The sequence below is a fragment of the Peromyscus maniculatus genome, chromosome 11 (genome assembly GCF_049852395.1).
Source record: "Peromyscus maniculatus bairdii isolate BWxNUB_F1_BW_parent chromosome 11, HU_Pman_BW_mat_3.1, whole genome shotgun sequence".
Classification (NCBI taxonomy): Eukaryota; Metazoa; Chordata; class Mammalia; order Rodentia; family Cricetidae; genus Peromyscus; species Peromyscus maniculatus.
The window spans coordinates 64,233,279-64,250,068 of NC_134862.1; the positions used below are offsets into that span (position 1 = coordinate 64,233,279).

The 16,790-nt window shown below is 51.4% G+C and overlaps 1 protein-coding gene and 1 long non-coding RNA gene across 4 annotated transcripts in view; one reads left to right on the plus strand and one right to left on the minus strand.

Moving 5' to 3' along the window:
- Nucleotides 1-6,958, minus strand: part of Kiaa1614 (KIAA1614 ortholog) — a 31,165-nt gene extending 24,207 nt beyond the window's left edge. For 2 of the 3 annotated variants that reach the window (XM_042258338.2, XM_042258339.2), the window contains exons 1-3: nt 6,606-6,958; nt 3,713-4,644; nt 2,959-3,022 (exon numbers count right to left, since the gene is read on the minus strand). In XM_042258338.2, coding sequence (XP_042114272.2) covers nt 2,959-3,022; nt 3,713-4,644; nt 6,606-6,649 — 1,040 coding nt within the window. In that variant the 5' untranslated portion in view covers nt 6,650-6,958. The remainder of the gene's footprint in view (nt 1-2,958; nt 3,023-3,712; nt 4,645-6,605) is intronic. The other variant, XM_042258337.2, reaches the window with a different exon arrangement.
- LOC121821308 (uncharacterized) lies at nt 4,172-15,181 on the plus strand. Its single transcript, XR_013043342.1, has 4 exons — nt 4,172-4,309; nt 5,395-5,535; nt 11,503-11,641; nt 15,037-15,181. It is a non-coding gene; the product is annotated as an uncharacterized LOC121821308 (long non-coding RNA).
- Nucleotides 15,182-16,790: the final 1,609 nt, after the last annotated feature.

Genomic DNA, 16,790 nt, shown 5'->3' on the forward strand with positions numbered 1-16,790 from the left:
CATCTGCACACACCGACACACACAAGCTGGCCCAGACATCTCCCTTCCCACAGCGGGCGGAGAACAGGCCAGGCTGGAGGGAGGTAGAAGGCTCTAGATCCCCAGCCCAAGGGTTGTTTATGCATGGGACGGCCTGTAGAGACGTAGGAAGGATAGCTCAAGGCATGCCCCACAGCAGTCAGAGCATAAGCCTCGGGGCCTGAGTGCAAGTTCTGACTCCAAGCTCTGGGCAAGTCACTCGGCCTCCTCTAGAGAGCTTTCTGTCAGCAAAGCGGGAACAATGGCTGAGATCTGTCCAACGGACAAAGTGAGAGGCAGAAACAGCCCTGACCCAGCACCTGGCACATAACCAGAGGATGAAAATCTTTAACTGGCCACTAGTTTGTTTTAGCCCTATAGGACTGAGCAAAAGCCTGACCCTTATTAGAGGACAACCCCGGGCACGGGAATGGAGGTCTCCTGACTCCTTAAGACTACCTTGCAACAAACTGGCCCAGATACCCCAAACTTAAGCACTGGGCTCTGCAATCGATGCCATTCCATGAGCTTGTCTTATCACCTTGCAGAACAAGAACAATTCGGAGCATGGTATGTTGGGCTAACCTGGCTGTCATGGTTCTTTGATTGTAACATGAATTATTCAGATTCTAAACTTGATTGAATGGGAAGCAGAACCATGTGTTCTTCAAGCCCTGAGAAGGTCTGCAATGCTTGAAGACGACGTGTGCCCCGTGGCATGTATTGATGGGTGGCCACTGAGATGGTCACTGCACTTCAGAGGACTATTCTGCCCAGGGTCCTACCTCCCTTAGCACAGACCCTAAGCCCGGGACCTAAGTGTTCCGTGGCGCTCCTGGGGTAACGTAGGCTCTGTAACTACAGCATCATTAGGTTCTGTCCCACTCAGACGGGGGCCCTGAAATGTCTTGGGGTATCACAGCAGGGTTGGCACTTTCCCTTCCTTGAGCCTGACTGTGTTCCCTGGGCCTTCAGCCAGGTGTCTACCTAGCTGGGACTTGACCTTCATGCCTGTGGCTCTATATGCCAGGCACTCTAAGGGGACATTTTATTAGTCTTTGAACAGGGTCCTAAAACAAGTTTGTCTGTCTTTCTCTGTGTGTGTATCTCTCCCTTCAGACACATACACTGATCCATCACACACACACACATATGTGTGAATCATACGGTACACATGCACATATGTCATGCCTGAGATCTGTTTGTCCGCCTGTCTGTCTCTTTTTGAGGCGAGGTTTCACTATGTAGCTCAGGTGGAACAAGGCATGGAACTTGTGACCCTATTGCCTCAGCCTCCCACGCGATGGGATGCCAGCTCCGTGCCAGCACACGTGACGCTCATGCTTGAACCCTGCTATAAAGCCTGTGGCTAAAGATGGCCCGTCGGGTTAAACCAAACTAGGAGTCGAGAGAGTTCTAAACATCCTCCCAGGCATGGGTGAAAGCCCTTCCCTCTCTCCGGTTGGGCGGCTGCTTTTTGAGAAGCAGGTTGTTACTTATTATCTCAGTGCAAGCCAGGGGCTGGCCTTCTTTCTGCAAGGCCCTCAGAGCAGAACCCCAGCAGTTACATTTCCTTGTGAGGGAACTTGGGTGGGCTGAGGGGCTGCGTGGGGGAGTGCAGCAGCTACAGGGAAGGGGTTCTGTCCCCACACCAGCAGGTGCCTTTTCCTGGGCTTTCTCAGAGGGCTCCCCAAGGATGCAGCTAGAGAGAGGCCACGGGAGCAGAGGATCACTGAGGACCACAGTGGCAGGGCGGGATAAGGATGTGACGAAAGGCTGACACAGCAGCCAGGAAGGCAGGAGAAGAGACCAGCTATAAATACAGAGGAACTAAAGAGCCAGACATCCCTCTCACCATCCCCCATCCCCCCCACCCCATCCCCACCCCTGTCCCTACTCTCCAGCTGACTGCAACCCTGATTACCCGACTCTAGCCACCCTCATCTTCCTAGAGCAGAAGCAGACATGGGCCTATGTTTCCCAAAATGTGTATGTTGAAATCTCATCCCCGATGTGACGGGATTAGGAAATGGGAACTGATTACCACCCTTGAACTGCAAGAATGGCATTCCTGCGGTTTGTAAGTTACCTGCTACCTTTTGTTACAGCAGCAGGCCTGGACTAAGGAAGGCAGAGGTCTTACCAGACTCTGGGGAGGACAACAGGATACTCAGGGAGCAGCCTGAGCAATACGAACAAAGCTGACTGCTGTGGGCAGACATCATGGGACTCTGCAGAGACTGATGTCATGTGCAGCTGTGGAAACGGGAGGCACTCCCAGTCCCGGGGCCTATCTCAGCCTCGTGTGTCAACATCCCAGCAAAGGCTAGGGCTGAGGCCAGCCTCTGAGTGGGCACCGGCAGAGGCTCAGACCTCCGTGCGCCCCCCCGCCCCCACCTCTCTTTCTGCTCTCCCAGGCTCAGGACACCTGCTCGCTTCCCCACTGTACTCTGGACAGCAGCTTCCCTAGAACAGTGATGGGCGGCTAGAACACAGTCTGTGGGCCCCAGTGAGAGGCTGAAACCCTTGACCCTGAGCCCGGCACATTCCTCTGATTAGGAAGAGACTGGGACGGGTTAACATTTTGGGCTCCTGTAGTTTCCCTAAGGAGTTTCACATCCATGCCCTTTAGCTTACAATAACCCTGCGGATTAATCCGACAGCTGTGACTTCTCAATTTCTCCTCCTTGAAAACAGAAGCCTAGGCGGGAGAAATGGCCTCCGGGACACAGAGCAGGCAACTGGAAGGCTGGCTGCAGACCTCAGCATCCACTGGCTCTGCTCAAATGATGGGCAGGTAGCAGCCTGGTACCTTCCACAGGGTCTCAAGGACGATGGTTGGCAGGGAAGGTCTGCCTTCCTCTCCTCTGGCTCTTGCAGGGTTCCCTACTGTTCTGGTGCAGGGTAAGCGGAGGGATGGTGGTAAGGAAGAGCCCTTACCTGCTCTGACCTGAGTCCTGCAGGGGGGTCCCCGGGTCCCAGTCCACGGCTCCCGCTGGTCGCTCTAGGGCCCAGAGCAGAAGCAGAGATCAGGACAGGGCCACCAGCTGGGTTCTGAGCTGCTCCTCGGTGAACACAGAGGAGAGATGCTCTACTCCCCGTGTGGGCCGAATGCCTATGCTCCCCCCAATCACACATTCAAATCTAATCTCCAGTAGGAGGGGTGAAGAAATGGGGACTGGGGACCCATGTTCTGATCTGAGAAACGGAGGCACAAAGACTGAGTGAACCCAGAGTAGGCAAAGAGGACCCCCCTATACATGCCCTCAGGTAATGAAAAAGTTCTAGAATGTCCTTTGGAGTCTGAGCACACACTTCCAGCAGTGTTCCTGTGGTGCTCTGTCCAACCTCGCAGGGTGGTGCTCCTGCCTGCCAGCCCACCAGTGAGCACAGAGTTCAGTGGGGATGACATGGGGCGCTGTCATTAGAGGGGGTGCAGGAGGCCACTCTGCAAAGAGCTACGAGGCACAGGGAAGAGTCACATAGCCTCTGTCCCCAAGCACAAAGGATGGTCTCCCACTGATCTTGGGGGGCCACAGCACCTGTGGCAGTTAAGGCTGCCTGTGAGGTATGAAGGACCTTTGGTCCCAACTGGACAGTGATTATTTGGGTGACATTACTGAGTTCACCCATCTTTCCAGCTCCCTTACCGCTTCCCATTTGCTCCAACCCAGGTCTGCAAAATGAGGCTCACCTGATTCGGCCCTGTCCCAGGACGGAGTCCAGTCCGGGCTTCCCTCCTTGGGAGGACTCTGTCTGGAAACCTTCAGTATCTCCTGCACCAGGCGACGGTTCCTTTCCACCTGGTCAGACAGGGACAGAGCATTTGCCCCCGTGCCCAGCACCCCGAGGCCACCAGCTCTCCAGAGCACCTCTGGCAGGTCTGCTCTGGGGACCAAGTCCTCCTTGGAAGCTGGGGCTGTGTTGTCCAGATCTCCCTCTGTGACCACACTGTCTCCAAGTGGGTATGGTCTTCTCTTCTTCAGGCTGCTCAAGTGGGTGGTTTTACAGGGGCCAGGCCCCTGTAGCTGGCCCACAGAAACATGGATGTTGGGGCTCTCTTGTAAAGAGCCAGATCCTGGTGCTGGGCCTTCCTCAGAATCAGCCAGCTTCCACACTGCTTCTGGAGACCACAGGCTTTGCCCATTCCAGCTCTCCAGGCCAGGAGTAGATGGCCTGGAGCCACCATTCCTGGCAGGTTTCTTCTCATTAACACTGCTGTCCAGCTGCCCATTGATCTGGTTCTGAGCACGGGGAACCACCAGGGCATCTGGTGGAGGAGAGGCCTCGGGTAGGCTCCAGATTTCTTCCGGCTTGACTTGGTGGCACTTGGATTTTGTGGGGGATGGATGCTCATAGGAAGTGGAACAGGGATTTGCCCCCTGTTTCCTGGAAGTCATTTTCTCCTTCAAGGCCTTCACCTTGGACTCTAGCACAGAAGGGCCTTGGAACTGTAACTTCCATGGACTTGGAGGCTTGGGAACTATCAGGCTAGGCATTCGGTCTTCCTGGGGGCAGAGCGTGGGTCTTGGGAGAGGTCCGCTGTCCGGCTGCTCAGGACCATTTCTGGTCACAGCTGGAGTCACGTGCATGGGGCTGGTTGTTCTGCTCCCTGACCTGGATGCCCTGCAGGAAAAAGGAGAAGCTGAAACCTTGGACCTGGATGGCCCCAGTAACCTGCTTGGTCTCAGAGTGCTCTGATATGGATCCCTGCTCAGATATCTCAAGACAGAGCAGAGGGGTGTCCTCTACATAACGTAGACACACACTGGAAAGGACAAGTCCAAGGACAGTCCGAACAAGTTACTACCAAGCTTAGTTCCTCCTGGCATGAGTAACATTCTTTCATGGGTGAGGAGGGAACAGGGGTGTTTACTGGAACATGGGCAACTTACCAGTGTTTATACCATTGAAGAAAATGACACCACTCCCCCAGTAACCACTAACTGCCAATAGTCCCTCAGAGGCTCTAGGGTCTCATGTGTGCTGTGTTCCTAGCATTTCTAATACCATTTTACAGGTGAGCAAAACAAGGTTTCAAACAATTAATCCTATGCCAAATGTGGACCACAGTGCAATGGAGTGTGATTTCCCAACCCTGGGGCTAAAGGATGATCTCAGAGAACGTCAGTGTTGGCTAGTGGCCAATACGCTCTTCCTTGTGAATGAAGGACCTGTGCCTCCAGAAGATGGTGCCTGCCAGCCTCATGCCAACCACAGTGGAAAAAGCCATAGACTAGAGTCAAGGTGTACTCAAAAGGAGATAGTCACAAACCATGCTCTATGCAAGGCAGAGACTTCAGAAATTTCAGCATTCTCTAAAATAATTCTGACATGTCTGTGCTACAGTGTTATTAGTATCCTCTTTTTTAACAGGTGGGGAAACTGAGTCATGGAGAAATCACACCCCATGGATTCCATGGGCGAGTCCAGCTTGTAACCAAAAGCTTTGCATCCCACACCAAGCCCAGGGCTCTTTCAGAACAGTGATCGTTTACCGCACCCCCTTATTGTCAGGTAAGACTGCGTCCACAGAGGTCAGAAGACTCACAAGTGTTACACAGCCCCTTGGTGGCTGGGCTAATTCCAATGGCTTTACAGAGAAGGAAAGGAAGAGCTCTTTACTCACTGTAGAAGCGACTGTGTCTTAATGGTTACTCTGTTAAGCCACGCTGAGAAATCATCCTACATCTAGAAGTGTCCCATCTGAAGTAAACTCAGTGTGTAAGAATTCATCCCTAAATGGCAGATTAGGAGTTAATTACTCCCTTCACACAATAAGGACCCACCATAAGATGTTCTTAAAGGGTTAAGGTCACTTATTACAATTCAATTTATATGCTTTTCAGGAATATATGTATTTTATAAAGCAAGATACATCTGTAACACCAAGTTTCACAGCAATAAATCTGTGAAGTTTATGGATTATCTTTAGGACGGAAGTCATTTTCTCTACCGGAGCATCTAGAGCAGCGGTTCTCAACCTGTGGGTCATGACCCTTTGGGGAATCGGAAAGACCCTTTCACGAGGGTCGCCTATGACCATGGGAAAACACAGATATTTACATTACGGTTCACAACAGTAGCAAAATTACAGTTGTGAAGTAGCAACGAAAATAATTTTATGGTTGGGGGTCCCCACAACATGAGGAACACTATGAAAGGGTCGCAGCATTAGGAAGGCGGAGAACCAGTGATCTAGAATACTCCAGGCTTCTCTTTGCAGCCCAGCTACCTCTTCTCTGAGGTCCAATCCAGAAGCCAAGATTGGGATTGTAACGTGAGCCCTTTCAGTAAAATCCAGAGAACTTCAGGACCTCGTAAACTCTGGAGCTGCGCCCTGACATCCGTGTCTGCAGACCTTAAAGAATGAGACCGTCCCCCCGAAGGCCTCTGGACCGTCTCCCTGGAAGACAGCTACCGAGCCCTCCACTCCTAGCACCGATCCTCTGACTCAGGAAAACTGGATCGAAAATGGACGTGAAGAACCGGGCCTCCTCAACTCTTCCCGCGGTGGGAGGTCGAGTCTCGGCGGCCCAGGACCCCTCTGCGCCCCGCCACCCCGCCCGGCTCCTCGGGGTACTCACTGAGAGCGGCGCGCAGGCTTCGCTGCCGCCTCCATCCCCTCCATCCCGGGGAGAGGCGAGGCTCTGCCCCCCCTCTCCCCGTCCCAGGCCGCTGCAGAGTCCCGGGCAGGACTCGCCCTAAAGCCGGGCGGGCGGGCGGCCGGGAGTGTGGCCCGCAGGCCTCGCCCCTGGGATGGCGTCCGCCCCGGGGCCCGCGAGGCGAGGCCGGGCTATGGGAGTGCGCCGCACCCCAGGCCCCGCAGGGCGCGAGGAGCCGCCTCGACCGCTAGTTCATGGCTCTGCTGGAAGGTGGAAGGCCCGGGGCCCGCCCGGGAAGAGAGGGCGAGGAAGGCGAGAGGAGGGGCAGCGGAAGAGGCTGGAGGATCGCGACCTCGGCCGGTCCCCACCCCCTGCCTCCCGCGTCCTCCTGGGGTCGGGGCCGCTCCACGGGGCGCACGCTGGGAGCCCCGAGCAGCCGCGGCTCCGCTCCCCTCCCGGTGCGAGGGCCTCCCAGACGGCGGGGGATGCGCCCTGAGTTTGGGGCGCACCGGCTGCCACGGGGCCGTGTCCCGGACGCCGAGCAAATCCCTCCCCGGGGACGCGGGCGCGAAGGCGGAGGGGAGCCGAGGTGACTGTGGGGCGCAGCCGGAGCGCCATGCTTCAGCTGACTACACCCGGCTCCGTTGGAGGAGGAGGAGGAGGAGGCTGAGGAACTTTTCGGGATGAGTCGGTGGACTTCCCTGCAGGGCCGACCCCATCGCCCTTGGGCACCCTCCTAGGTCAAGGTCGTCGGTCGCCGCTCGGTAGAGACGCCAGGGCAAGCTGGAGTGGACCGCTCACCCCGTCCCCAAAAGTGGGGTCTGCATGGCCAGCCGCATCGGGAAGGGACCGGTTCTCGGGGCGCTGAGGATTCCCTAACAGACCTGGGTTCAGGCCTCGGCTGAAGGAGCGACAGAGGGCTGGCAACTGTGCCCTAGATCGATGAAGCTTTCTCTATGGAACAAGAGGAAGGTGACCAAGTTTCTCCAATGTCCAAACCCATTTTTTTGGAAGGAAAATTAAAAAAAAAAAAAAAAAAAGGAATAGTAAGAGGAACCAGGGCATTTCAAAAACCTCTGTAAAGAGAAAGTGCTTGTTCACCTTCCTTTTGCCAACGAGTTTTACCTCATACGCAATCTTTTGTGTGGGTCAGCTGCTGGATGGCAGGAAGGGGTGCGCTAAGCTAAGGGTCTGAGCAGGACACATAAGGGAGACAACAGTTCTGGCCCCTTGTGCTGGTGTGGGCCTCTAATCCCAGTTGATCCGGACATTGAAGCAGGGGGATCCTGCTAATTCAAGGCCAACCTAGTCGATTTAGTGAGACCCTTTCACGAAATGAAAAGTGAAGAAATGGGCTGAGGATATAGTGTGTGTGTGTGTGTGTGTGTGTGTGTGTGTGTGTGTGTGTGTGTGTGTAGAATTTGCCTAATGTGCAAGAGGCCCTGGGTTTAATCCGAGTACTCCAGAAGCAATAAGGATGTCTACCTCCCCTGAAGTGAGCTGAATGTGGGAGGGAGACCCTGGGCAGGTAATCCAGCCCAGATCTGAGCAGACTGTCAGAAACTGACGGTGGGACCAATTTAGGAACCAGAGATGTTATCCAGGGCAAAACCCCGTGTAAGTGAGCGAGTCCAAGTCATGGAGCTCTGGTGAGCAGAGTCGGACGCACCTTCCTGCTGTGTTCCCAGAAGAAGTAGTTCCTTAAATGAGGCACTTTCTGCTCTGGTTTAGTGCTGATTACGTCACAATATAGTGACAATTCATCATGGAGAGTCTGTCGTTGTTCTAAGCACTGTGCTGTCCTCATACCGCAACCTCAGGAGTCCAGCCCTACTGTCCCTTGTAGAAATGTGGTGAACAGTCAGGACCAAGCTAGTAAGTGCAGGTCTCCAAGGACTCAAAAAGACCTCGATCCACGCACTGTTCAGTGTGGTCGTTAGCATCTGCAGCATAACATGAAATATTTAGTCTTTCAAAACTCAAATTGAAACCAAGCGGTGGTGGCACACACATCCCTCGGGAGGCAGATGCAGGTGGATCTCTGTGAGTTCAAGGCCAGCCTGGTCTAAAGAGCGAGATCCAGGACAGCCAAGGCTACACAGAGAAACCTTGTCCAAAACAACAACAATAACAAAACCCCTCAAACCCAGGGGTTAGAAAGATGCCTCAGCTGTTAAGAGCACTTACTGTTGCTCTTGTAGAGGACTGGAGTTGGGGTGTGTGTGTGTGTGTGTGTGTGTGTGTGTGTGTGTGTGTTGGGGGCAGTTAGCTGAGCTTGTTACTCCAGCTTTAGGGAATCCAGTACCCTCTTCTGACTTCCAACGGCACCTCCACATACATGGCATATATATATACACACACAAATAAAAGTTGAAATTAAAAAAAAAAATCGGGTGGTAGCGTATGCCTTTAATCCTAGCACTCGGGAGGCAGAGGCAGGTGGATCTCTATTGAGTTCCAGGCAGCCTGGTTTACATGGTGAGTTCCAGACCAATCAGCGCTACACAGTGAGACCATATTAAAAAATAAATAAACATTTCAAATCAGGTTGGGATGTAGCTCAGTTGGTAAAGTATTCCCCTAGCAAACGTGAAGCCCTGGGTTTAGGTTTGGTGCCTAGCACCACATAAACTGGGTAGTACACACTTGTAATCCTAGCACTTAAGAAAGCAGAGGCAGAAAGATTGCAAGTTCAAGATCATCCTCAGTTACACAGGAAAATTCACAGCCAGCCTTGCATACATCAGACCCTGTCTCTAAACACCAAACAACAAAATCCTCTAATTAGGGCCCGGGAGATGGCTCAGTGGTTAAGAGCACTGGCTGCTCTTCCAGAGGACCTGGGCTCAATTCCCAGCAACTACTTGACGGCTTACATCTGTCTGTAACTCCAGTTCCAGGGGGTCTGACACCCTCTTCTGGACTCTGAGGGCACCAAGCACGAAGTAGTGTACAGACACACATGCAGGTAAAGTACCTGTATTAGTCAGGGACATAATAGAAGATAGATAGATAGATAGATAGATAGATAGATAGATAGATAGATAGATAGATAGATAGATAGATAGATAAGCAGATAGACAGACAGATAGATAGATACATAGGTAGATAAGCAGATAGATAGATAGATAGATAGATAGATAGATAGATAGATAGATAGATAGATAGATAGATAGGTAGATAGGTAGATAGGTAGATAAGCAGATAGATAGATAGATAGATAGATAGATAGATAGATAGATAGATAGATAGATAGATAGATAGATAGATAGATAGACAGATAGACAGATAGATAGATACATAGGTAGATAAGCAGATAGATAGATAGATAGATAGATAGATAGATAGATAGATAGATAGATAGATAGATACATAGATACATAGATACATAGATACATAGATACATAGATACATAGATAGATACATAGATAGGGGAATTTATTGGGATGACTTCCAGGCTGCAGTCCAGCTAATCCAATAATGGCTAGCTGTGAATGGAAAGTCCAAGAATCCAGTGGTTGCTCAGTCCCACCGGGCTGGGTGTCTCAGCTGGTCTTCTGTACATGCTGGAATCCTCAAGAAGCAGGCTCCAGCGCCAGGGAGGGAATGGATGTGCTGACAAGGCGAGGGTGAGCAGGCGAAGGATGAACCAACCCCTTTCTTCCACCATTGTCCGTATACAGGCTTCCAGCGGAAGGCATGGCCCAGATTAAAGGTGCGCCTTCCCATCTCAAGGTCCGGATCAAAAGCCTGTGTCATCCAGCCTCAAGATCCAGGTCACTGGTGTGCCCTCCATTTCTGGATTGTAGTTCATTCCAGATGTAGTCAAGCTGACAACCAGGGATAGCCATCACAGCACCCACACACATAAAACTAAATAATAATAATAATAATAATATGTGGGGCGGGAAGGATTTTTTCAATACCCAAAGTGTAGTGTTCTGTCAAGGTATGTGTGGCCCTGCCCCTCTGGATTCTACCTGCTGTACCTTATTCCTGCAGCAAATCCTGCAAACAGGTTAGCCCCTTCATGTCTTACGTAGGCAGCATCATAAAAGTTGCTGCTTGCTCTTGGGACCTACAAGACTAAAGTACTTCATAGGCGCTCTTAAATCTTTACAGAACGGGAATGGTGGAGTGCGCCTCCACTTTGGTAACATGGAAATCTGGGCTACAGAGACAGTGACTTGCTCTGGGCCACACAGCTAGTGGAGTGGAGTGTAAACCCAGTCCTATCTGGCTCCAGGGCAGTCTGCCTTGCTTCTTCTCTGAACTCAGACTCCCACAGGTAATTCCCCGGGGCTCCTGGTCCCTTCCTCCCTGGGAAGTTAATGATCTGTAAGGCAGAGTTCTGAAACTTCCAGTGAAGGTTTAATGTTTAAAGGACCCTGACTTTCCTCCGGCCCTCTAAGATGCAAACGGTCACCTTCAGTTTGGTTTACTCATTAATTTGTTTGGAGAGGAGGACAAGTCTCCACCCTAAAGATACCAAAGAGCAAGCTGGGAGGTGGTGGCGCATGCCTTTAATACCGGCACTCAGGAAGCGGAGGCAGGTGGATCTCTGTGAGTTCGAGGCCAGCCTGCTCTACAGAACTAGTTCCAGGACACAGAGAAACCCTGTCTCGAAAAAACAAAACAAAACAACAACAAAAAACTCAAAGAGCAAATTCTTAAAATGCTATGTTAAATCATCTTGGCATATGGGTGTGGCATGCTACACCCCCAACACTCAGGAACCTGAAGCAGGGGGATTGCCACAAACTTGAGTCTAGCCTGGGCTTTAAATGAAGCAAGCACCAGACCTGCTAGGGCTATATAGGAAGACCTGTCTTAAATAACCAAACCAGGCACCGTTCTCTTCAGCCAGATGTTTCCACAGATATCTGTTGAACTCCTGGGGTGCATGCGTCTGGGACTACGGAACAAAATTAAGTGTCATAGATTATGGCCTTGAGGAGTTTCCAGCAACATGGAAGCAGGCAGGGACAGGCGTATACATTTTCGTGTTGGAGTCTCAGGTCAGTCTAGCACAGGCTAGTGTGGACTGCTTGCAGGAACAGCTGACTGAGGGGAAGGTGTTGTGTGGGAAGCGTCGTCCCTGAGAACTGGGGCTCCGAATGAGCAGAGGGTAGCCAGCGGTAGGAAATGCATTTGAGAAAGAATAGCATATACACATATACACAGCATAGACGGTGCGGAAGGGCCTTGTAAAACAGACAACCCCTCGTCCATTTGAGCAGCTAGAGGAGCAACTCTCCAAGAAGCCTTGGAGTCAGTCACCTTGGATGAAGCCCAGGCAGGCCTCCCCCTCCTCTCCGGCTTCTCCACTGTACTCTAAACCCAGCAGGGCTGAGGAGCCCCGGGTGTGAATCGGGTTTCACTTAGGTCAAAAAAAATGAGAAAGATTGTCCTTCCAGCTCACAAGGCTAGAGTCCAGTCAAGCAGAAACAAGGTGGCAGGGGTGGGGGGTGGGGGTGGGGGGGTGGCAGAGACACCTCTGTCCAGACTAAGGGAGCTTGCCCAGCTGGAAACCTGTCTTTCCCCAGCTCTCCTGTCTTGTCCTTGGGTAGACACATGATGAAGGAGGGAGGCGGCTGGCCCCAGCAGCAGGGCTTATAGGCAGGACATTGGAATATCTCTTCAGCAGGAGCCAGAGACGGTGAGACTGGGCTGCTCTGTGTCCTTCCAGTATCTCGGGTTCTAGGGACGAGACTGACCAGGGCACCTGTGGACTCCCTGGTCACTGGCAGAAGAATGCTTCCATGGTGTCCCCCAAGGGCACTGATTCTTTGGAGGCTGATTCTGTCTCCTTGCTCTCTGCCCAGGCTTCAGTCCAGTCACCCACGGACCCTGCCACTGAGGAGGACACCTCCATGCATGTATTTCAATCCCTATTGTGACGGTGTTGGGGGATGAGGTTCTTGGGAGGTCATAAGGTTGGACCCCCAAGGTGGGATGAGGGACTTTCCAGGAAGATGCTGGTGAGCTTGCTGTCTCTCGGCCAACCCCTTCCCTTTCAAATGAGAGCAAACTAAACCAGGAGCAGGGTCCTCACCAGACCCCGGCCACACTGCTTCCCCACTCACAGATGACGTCAGGACTGTGAGAAAGAAGTGTCTGTTCTTCAAGCTGCTCAAGCCAGCTTACCTCTTTCCTGTCTTTTTGAGAGAGGGGCTCTTGTAGCCCAGGTTGGCCTTTAACTCATATGTATATTAAAGTTGACCTTGATCTCCTAACCCCCCTGCCGCTACCTCACTAGTACAACAGGTGTGCTCTGCCACACTCATCGGAAGCATCCTTGTCCTAACATCTGTCCACACTCATCGGAAGCATCCTTGTCCTACCATCCTGCCCAGGCCTTTTGAAACACCGACCACATGTTTTCCCCTTAGAAAACTCCCTCTAGGAGCGTGGCGTCTGATCCTCACTTGTCCTGGTTTTGTGTCAACACAAAAGGTATCCCGGCTCAGGGAAACAGAGAGAGAGATCCCTGCTAGACAAGGCTGTCTATGGACTGCTGCTGGCCAAGTAGACTTAGGTTACTTTCAAGGGCTTTGAGCATCCACTCAACCCAGCCAATCCTGCCCTAGCCTCACTGAGAAAAGTGTGAGGGGCAAGGCCAGGCTCAGCATTCAGGCACGTGACCTTATGCTCGCCTAGGTCTTCCCACGCTGCCCATCTTCCCCAAAAGGCCACCGATCATAGACAGGGGTGTTGTCCTTACACTCCAATTCTGAGATGGCCTGGGAATTCGGAGACATCTATTAGATACGGTAACGGAGAGGGAAGAGAGGCAATGATGGGAGAGACACACAAAGACAAGCTGGAAGAGAACATTGAGAGGGGTGCAGTCAGCAGTGTGGCCCCTGGGGACCTCCAGATAGCAGCCACCATACTTTCTTCTGTACCTCCCTGCACACACACACACACACACACACACACACACACACACACACACGCCAGCTCTCCCATGCCACAGTGGCTGCAGCTAAAATCCAAGGAGAGCAGAAATGTAGTTCTTACCTGCTCCCCAAGACTGGCAGGTGAGGAGCTCACTGGAGCAGGAACCTTCAAACACAGGGATTTCAACTCCGGGCCTCACTGGCTTGGCGGCGTCTCACCCCGCCTGAACGCAGGCTGACTCTACCAGGCAGCTGTTGGGAGCTGGACTCCCACTGCAGCTTTTTGTTTCATAATCCTAATCACAGGGAAATGACGGAGATTAGGAAAGCATTTGGATGCTCTGCCCCACCTGCTCAGCACGAGGCTGTCATTAGTACAAGAATCTTTGCCCTTTCGCCTGTCATCTTGGCCTAGTCGGTGTTCTCAGCTGTGAACAACGGATGCACAGGGTAGAAAAACCTGGGAGGGTGACGGAGGGTGGAAGCGGTGATTGTGATACCTTTGACCTTGAGAGCAGACAGAAGACGCTCTCTGCTATATTGCTAATTGGCCTAATGCAGAGCAGAGACTAGGAAAAGCTGTACTGGCATCATCCTCACACCAGCAGTTCAGCAAAAAGCTAGGACTATTTCAGGGAAAGCTAAAAAAGGTATTTGACAGGATTCAACACTATGCTGAGGAGAGTCTGCCTAAACAGGATAAAAATATCTTTCTCAAATCCTCCATTGCAACAGCCAACATGTTACTAAATGATGCATTCCACCGTGGCCCCATCCAAGGTAGAGATTGAGTGAGGACACTGGGAACCACCATAGTCGTTTATTGTGGTCCTATTGAGACGTGTGGCCACTTAGAAGGTACAGCCAAGATCACTAGACTTACTAGTTGATAGCTGATACGATCGTATTTTTTACCTTTTAAAGTCACCACCCCCCTCTCCTAAATCGTCTCCTACCTCCTCCCAAATATTCTGCCTTCTTTACATGATTGTTTCCCACGAAAAACTGAAGCAAGATGGACACAAAGTAAGTGTTAAAATGTAATTTCCTTAAATACCAACACTAGTCAAATGTACAGAATTGAAAGAAAAAAAATAGTGTAGGCAAGAAAGCAGTAGCGGGTGTTTATATGTAAGAATAAGTCTCCGTGTACGATTTATTTGGGAGCTGGGTGACGGGCCCCCAAATAGAGCAAAAAACACCAACAACAGTAATCCATTTAGAGTCAGATTTGTCTGTGCATAGTTGTAATGGTAAGGATTCTGTCCTTAATTATGTCACCAGCCTGCAAAGGTGTCCCAGCCTAAAAAGCGGGCGTGCCCTCTGTGCTCTCTCTTTCCACACTTTCTCCTTCCGTATTCCCCCCTCCACCTGGTCTCTCTCTCTCTCTCTCTCTCTCTCTCTCTCTCTCTCTCTCTCTCTCTCCCCCCCCCCCAGTGAAGTTCTAGAAAGGTCACTATAGCTCGTGACTCTTCCGCCACTGATACATCCAGCGCTCTTCTCTGTTGCAGGCAGGGGCCAGCCACGAGGGCCATCGCTTAACCAACAGTAACACCAATGTCTGGAGGCTGAGACAGGAAGATCTCAAGTTCAAGGCCAGCCTGGGCTCCATAGTGGGGCCCTATCTCAAAAACAAATAAACTAAAATGATGATAATCCATCTAGAAATAATCTTTACACCAGAAGCCACTTGTAAGAACGTTGATAGTGATAGTGTGGGTAACACAAGATGACTGAAAACAACTCAGACGTCCACGGGTGACAGAAAGGATAATTTTGGCACCACTATAAAATGAAATATCGTAACAATGGAAATGAGTAAATATGGTCGTGGTGCAAACACACCTGCGTCTCACGATCGTTTCCTGTAACAACATGAGCTGAAAAACATAAAAAGCTAAATAAGCAGGGAAAGTGCTTGCTGTGTAAGGAAGGTGGACGTGGACGTCAAGCCTGTAATCTAGTGTGGAGACGAGAGGAGCCAGGAGCTTGATGGACAGCCAGTGCAGCCAATAGGTGAGCTCCAGTTTAGAGCGAGCTTCAGTCTCACGAACAAGCAAACAACAAACAAAATAACACATTAAGACGGAAGGTGGCACTAAAAGACAACCTCCGGCCTCTGCATTTGCAGACCCCCTTACAGACAAAATTGAATGATACACTCCATAAAGACACGTGTATGTGGGGTACGGCTACCGTGGAAAATGAGACGATTGTTAATACAGATCAAAGTGTCTTCTCAGTGTGAGGAAAGGGGCAGGACTAGAGAATTCTAAAGGCAGAGGGGGGGCTGGGGAGGGCAGCTCAGAAGAGAGCTCTGGGTTTTGTCTTTAATCCTTAGTGGCACACACACACACACTCATACATACGCACGCACGCACGCACGCACGCACGCACGCACGCACGCATGCATGCATGCAAAGTTGATACTTTGTAAAGGTGAATGGGGCATTCCTTTATGTTGTAACATATCTATGTATCCGTATTTTTTTTTTCTTCACAAATTAAAAAACTGTGTGGAAGCCGCCTGAAGGAAGCCTTGCCCTGAGTACAAGGGGTTCCCCTCCACCTTGCTTAGGGAAGCTCCTTCCTGCCTCCTCTGCGGGGGCCCTGGGACATTCCTCAGGCTCTGGCCCAGCCTCACATGGCAGAGCCCCAGGGTGAAAAGCATCTAAACTCGTGTGTTCCTGCGGCTCCAGCCCTGTGGCTTAGCCAGGGCTTCAACATGACGTCACCAACTGTGCTTTGAAGCTGTGAGGTCAGGCTCGTCTGCTCTGTGTGAGTGGTGTTTTCAGGAGAACCTCGGGGTGGGGGTAGGAGCGGGTGCGGGGGGTGGGGGGAGTGGGGGGATGGACTTATTCTCCCCATCTGTTCACAGAAACACTACCACAGTCACTACTATCAAGCTGACTCTTGACCAATGCTCGCCTCCTTTTTAAGCAGCCTTAGGGAGAGTGCAGGGAGATCTCTCCAGTCCCCAGGAGAGCAGGGGTGAAAATCCTGATTGGTTGTTATGAGCATTTTCTTTTTATTTTCTGTGTGTATCTTTTGAGATTCTGTCACTTGCAGCTCAGGCTAGCAGAAGCTGGCCTTGAATTCCTGATTTTCTTTTGTCTATCTCTCAAGTTCTGGGATTATAGGCATATAAACCACCACATCCTGGGGTGGGTATTTCTCTACTGACCACCTCCCCTCTGTTTTTCTTTTTTCTATTTTATTTTTTAAGCTGAGGATCGAACCCAGGGCCTGGCGCTTGCTAGGCAAG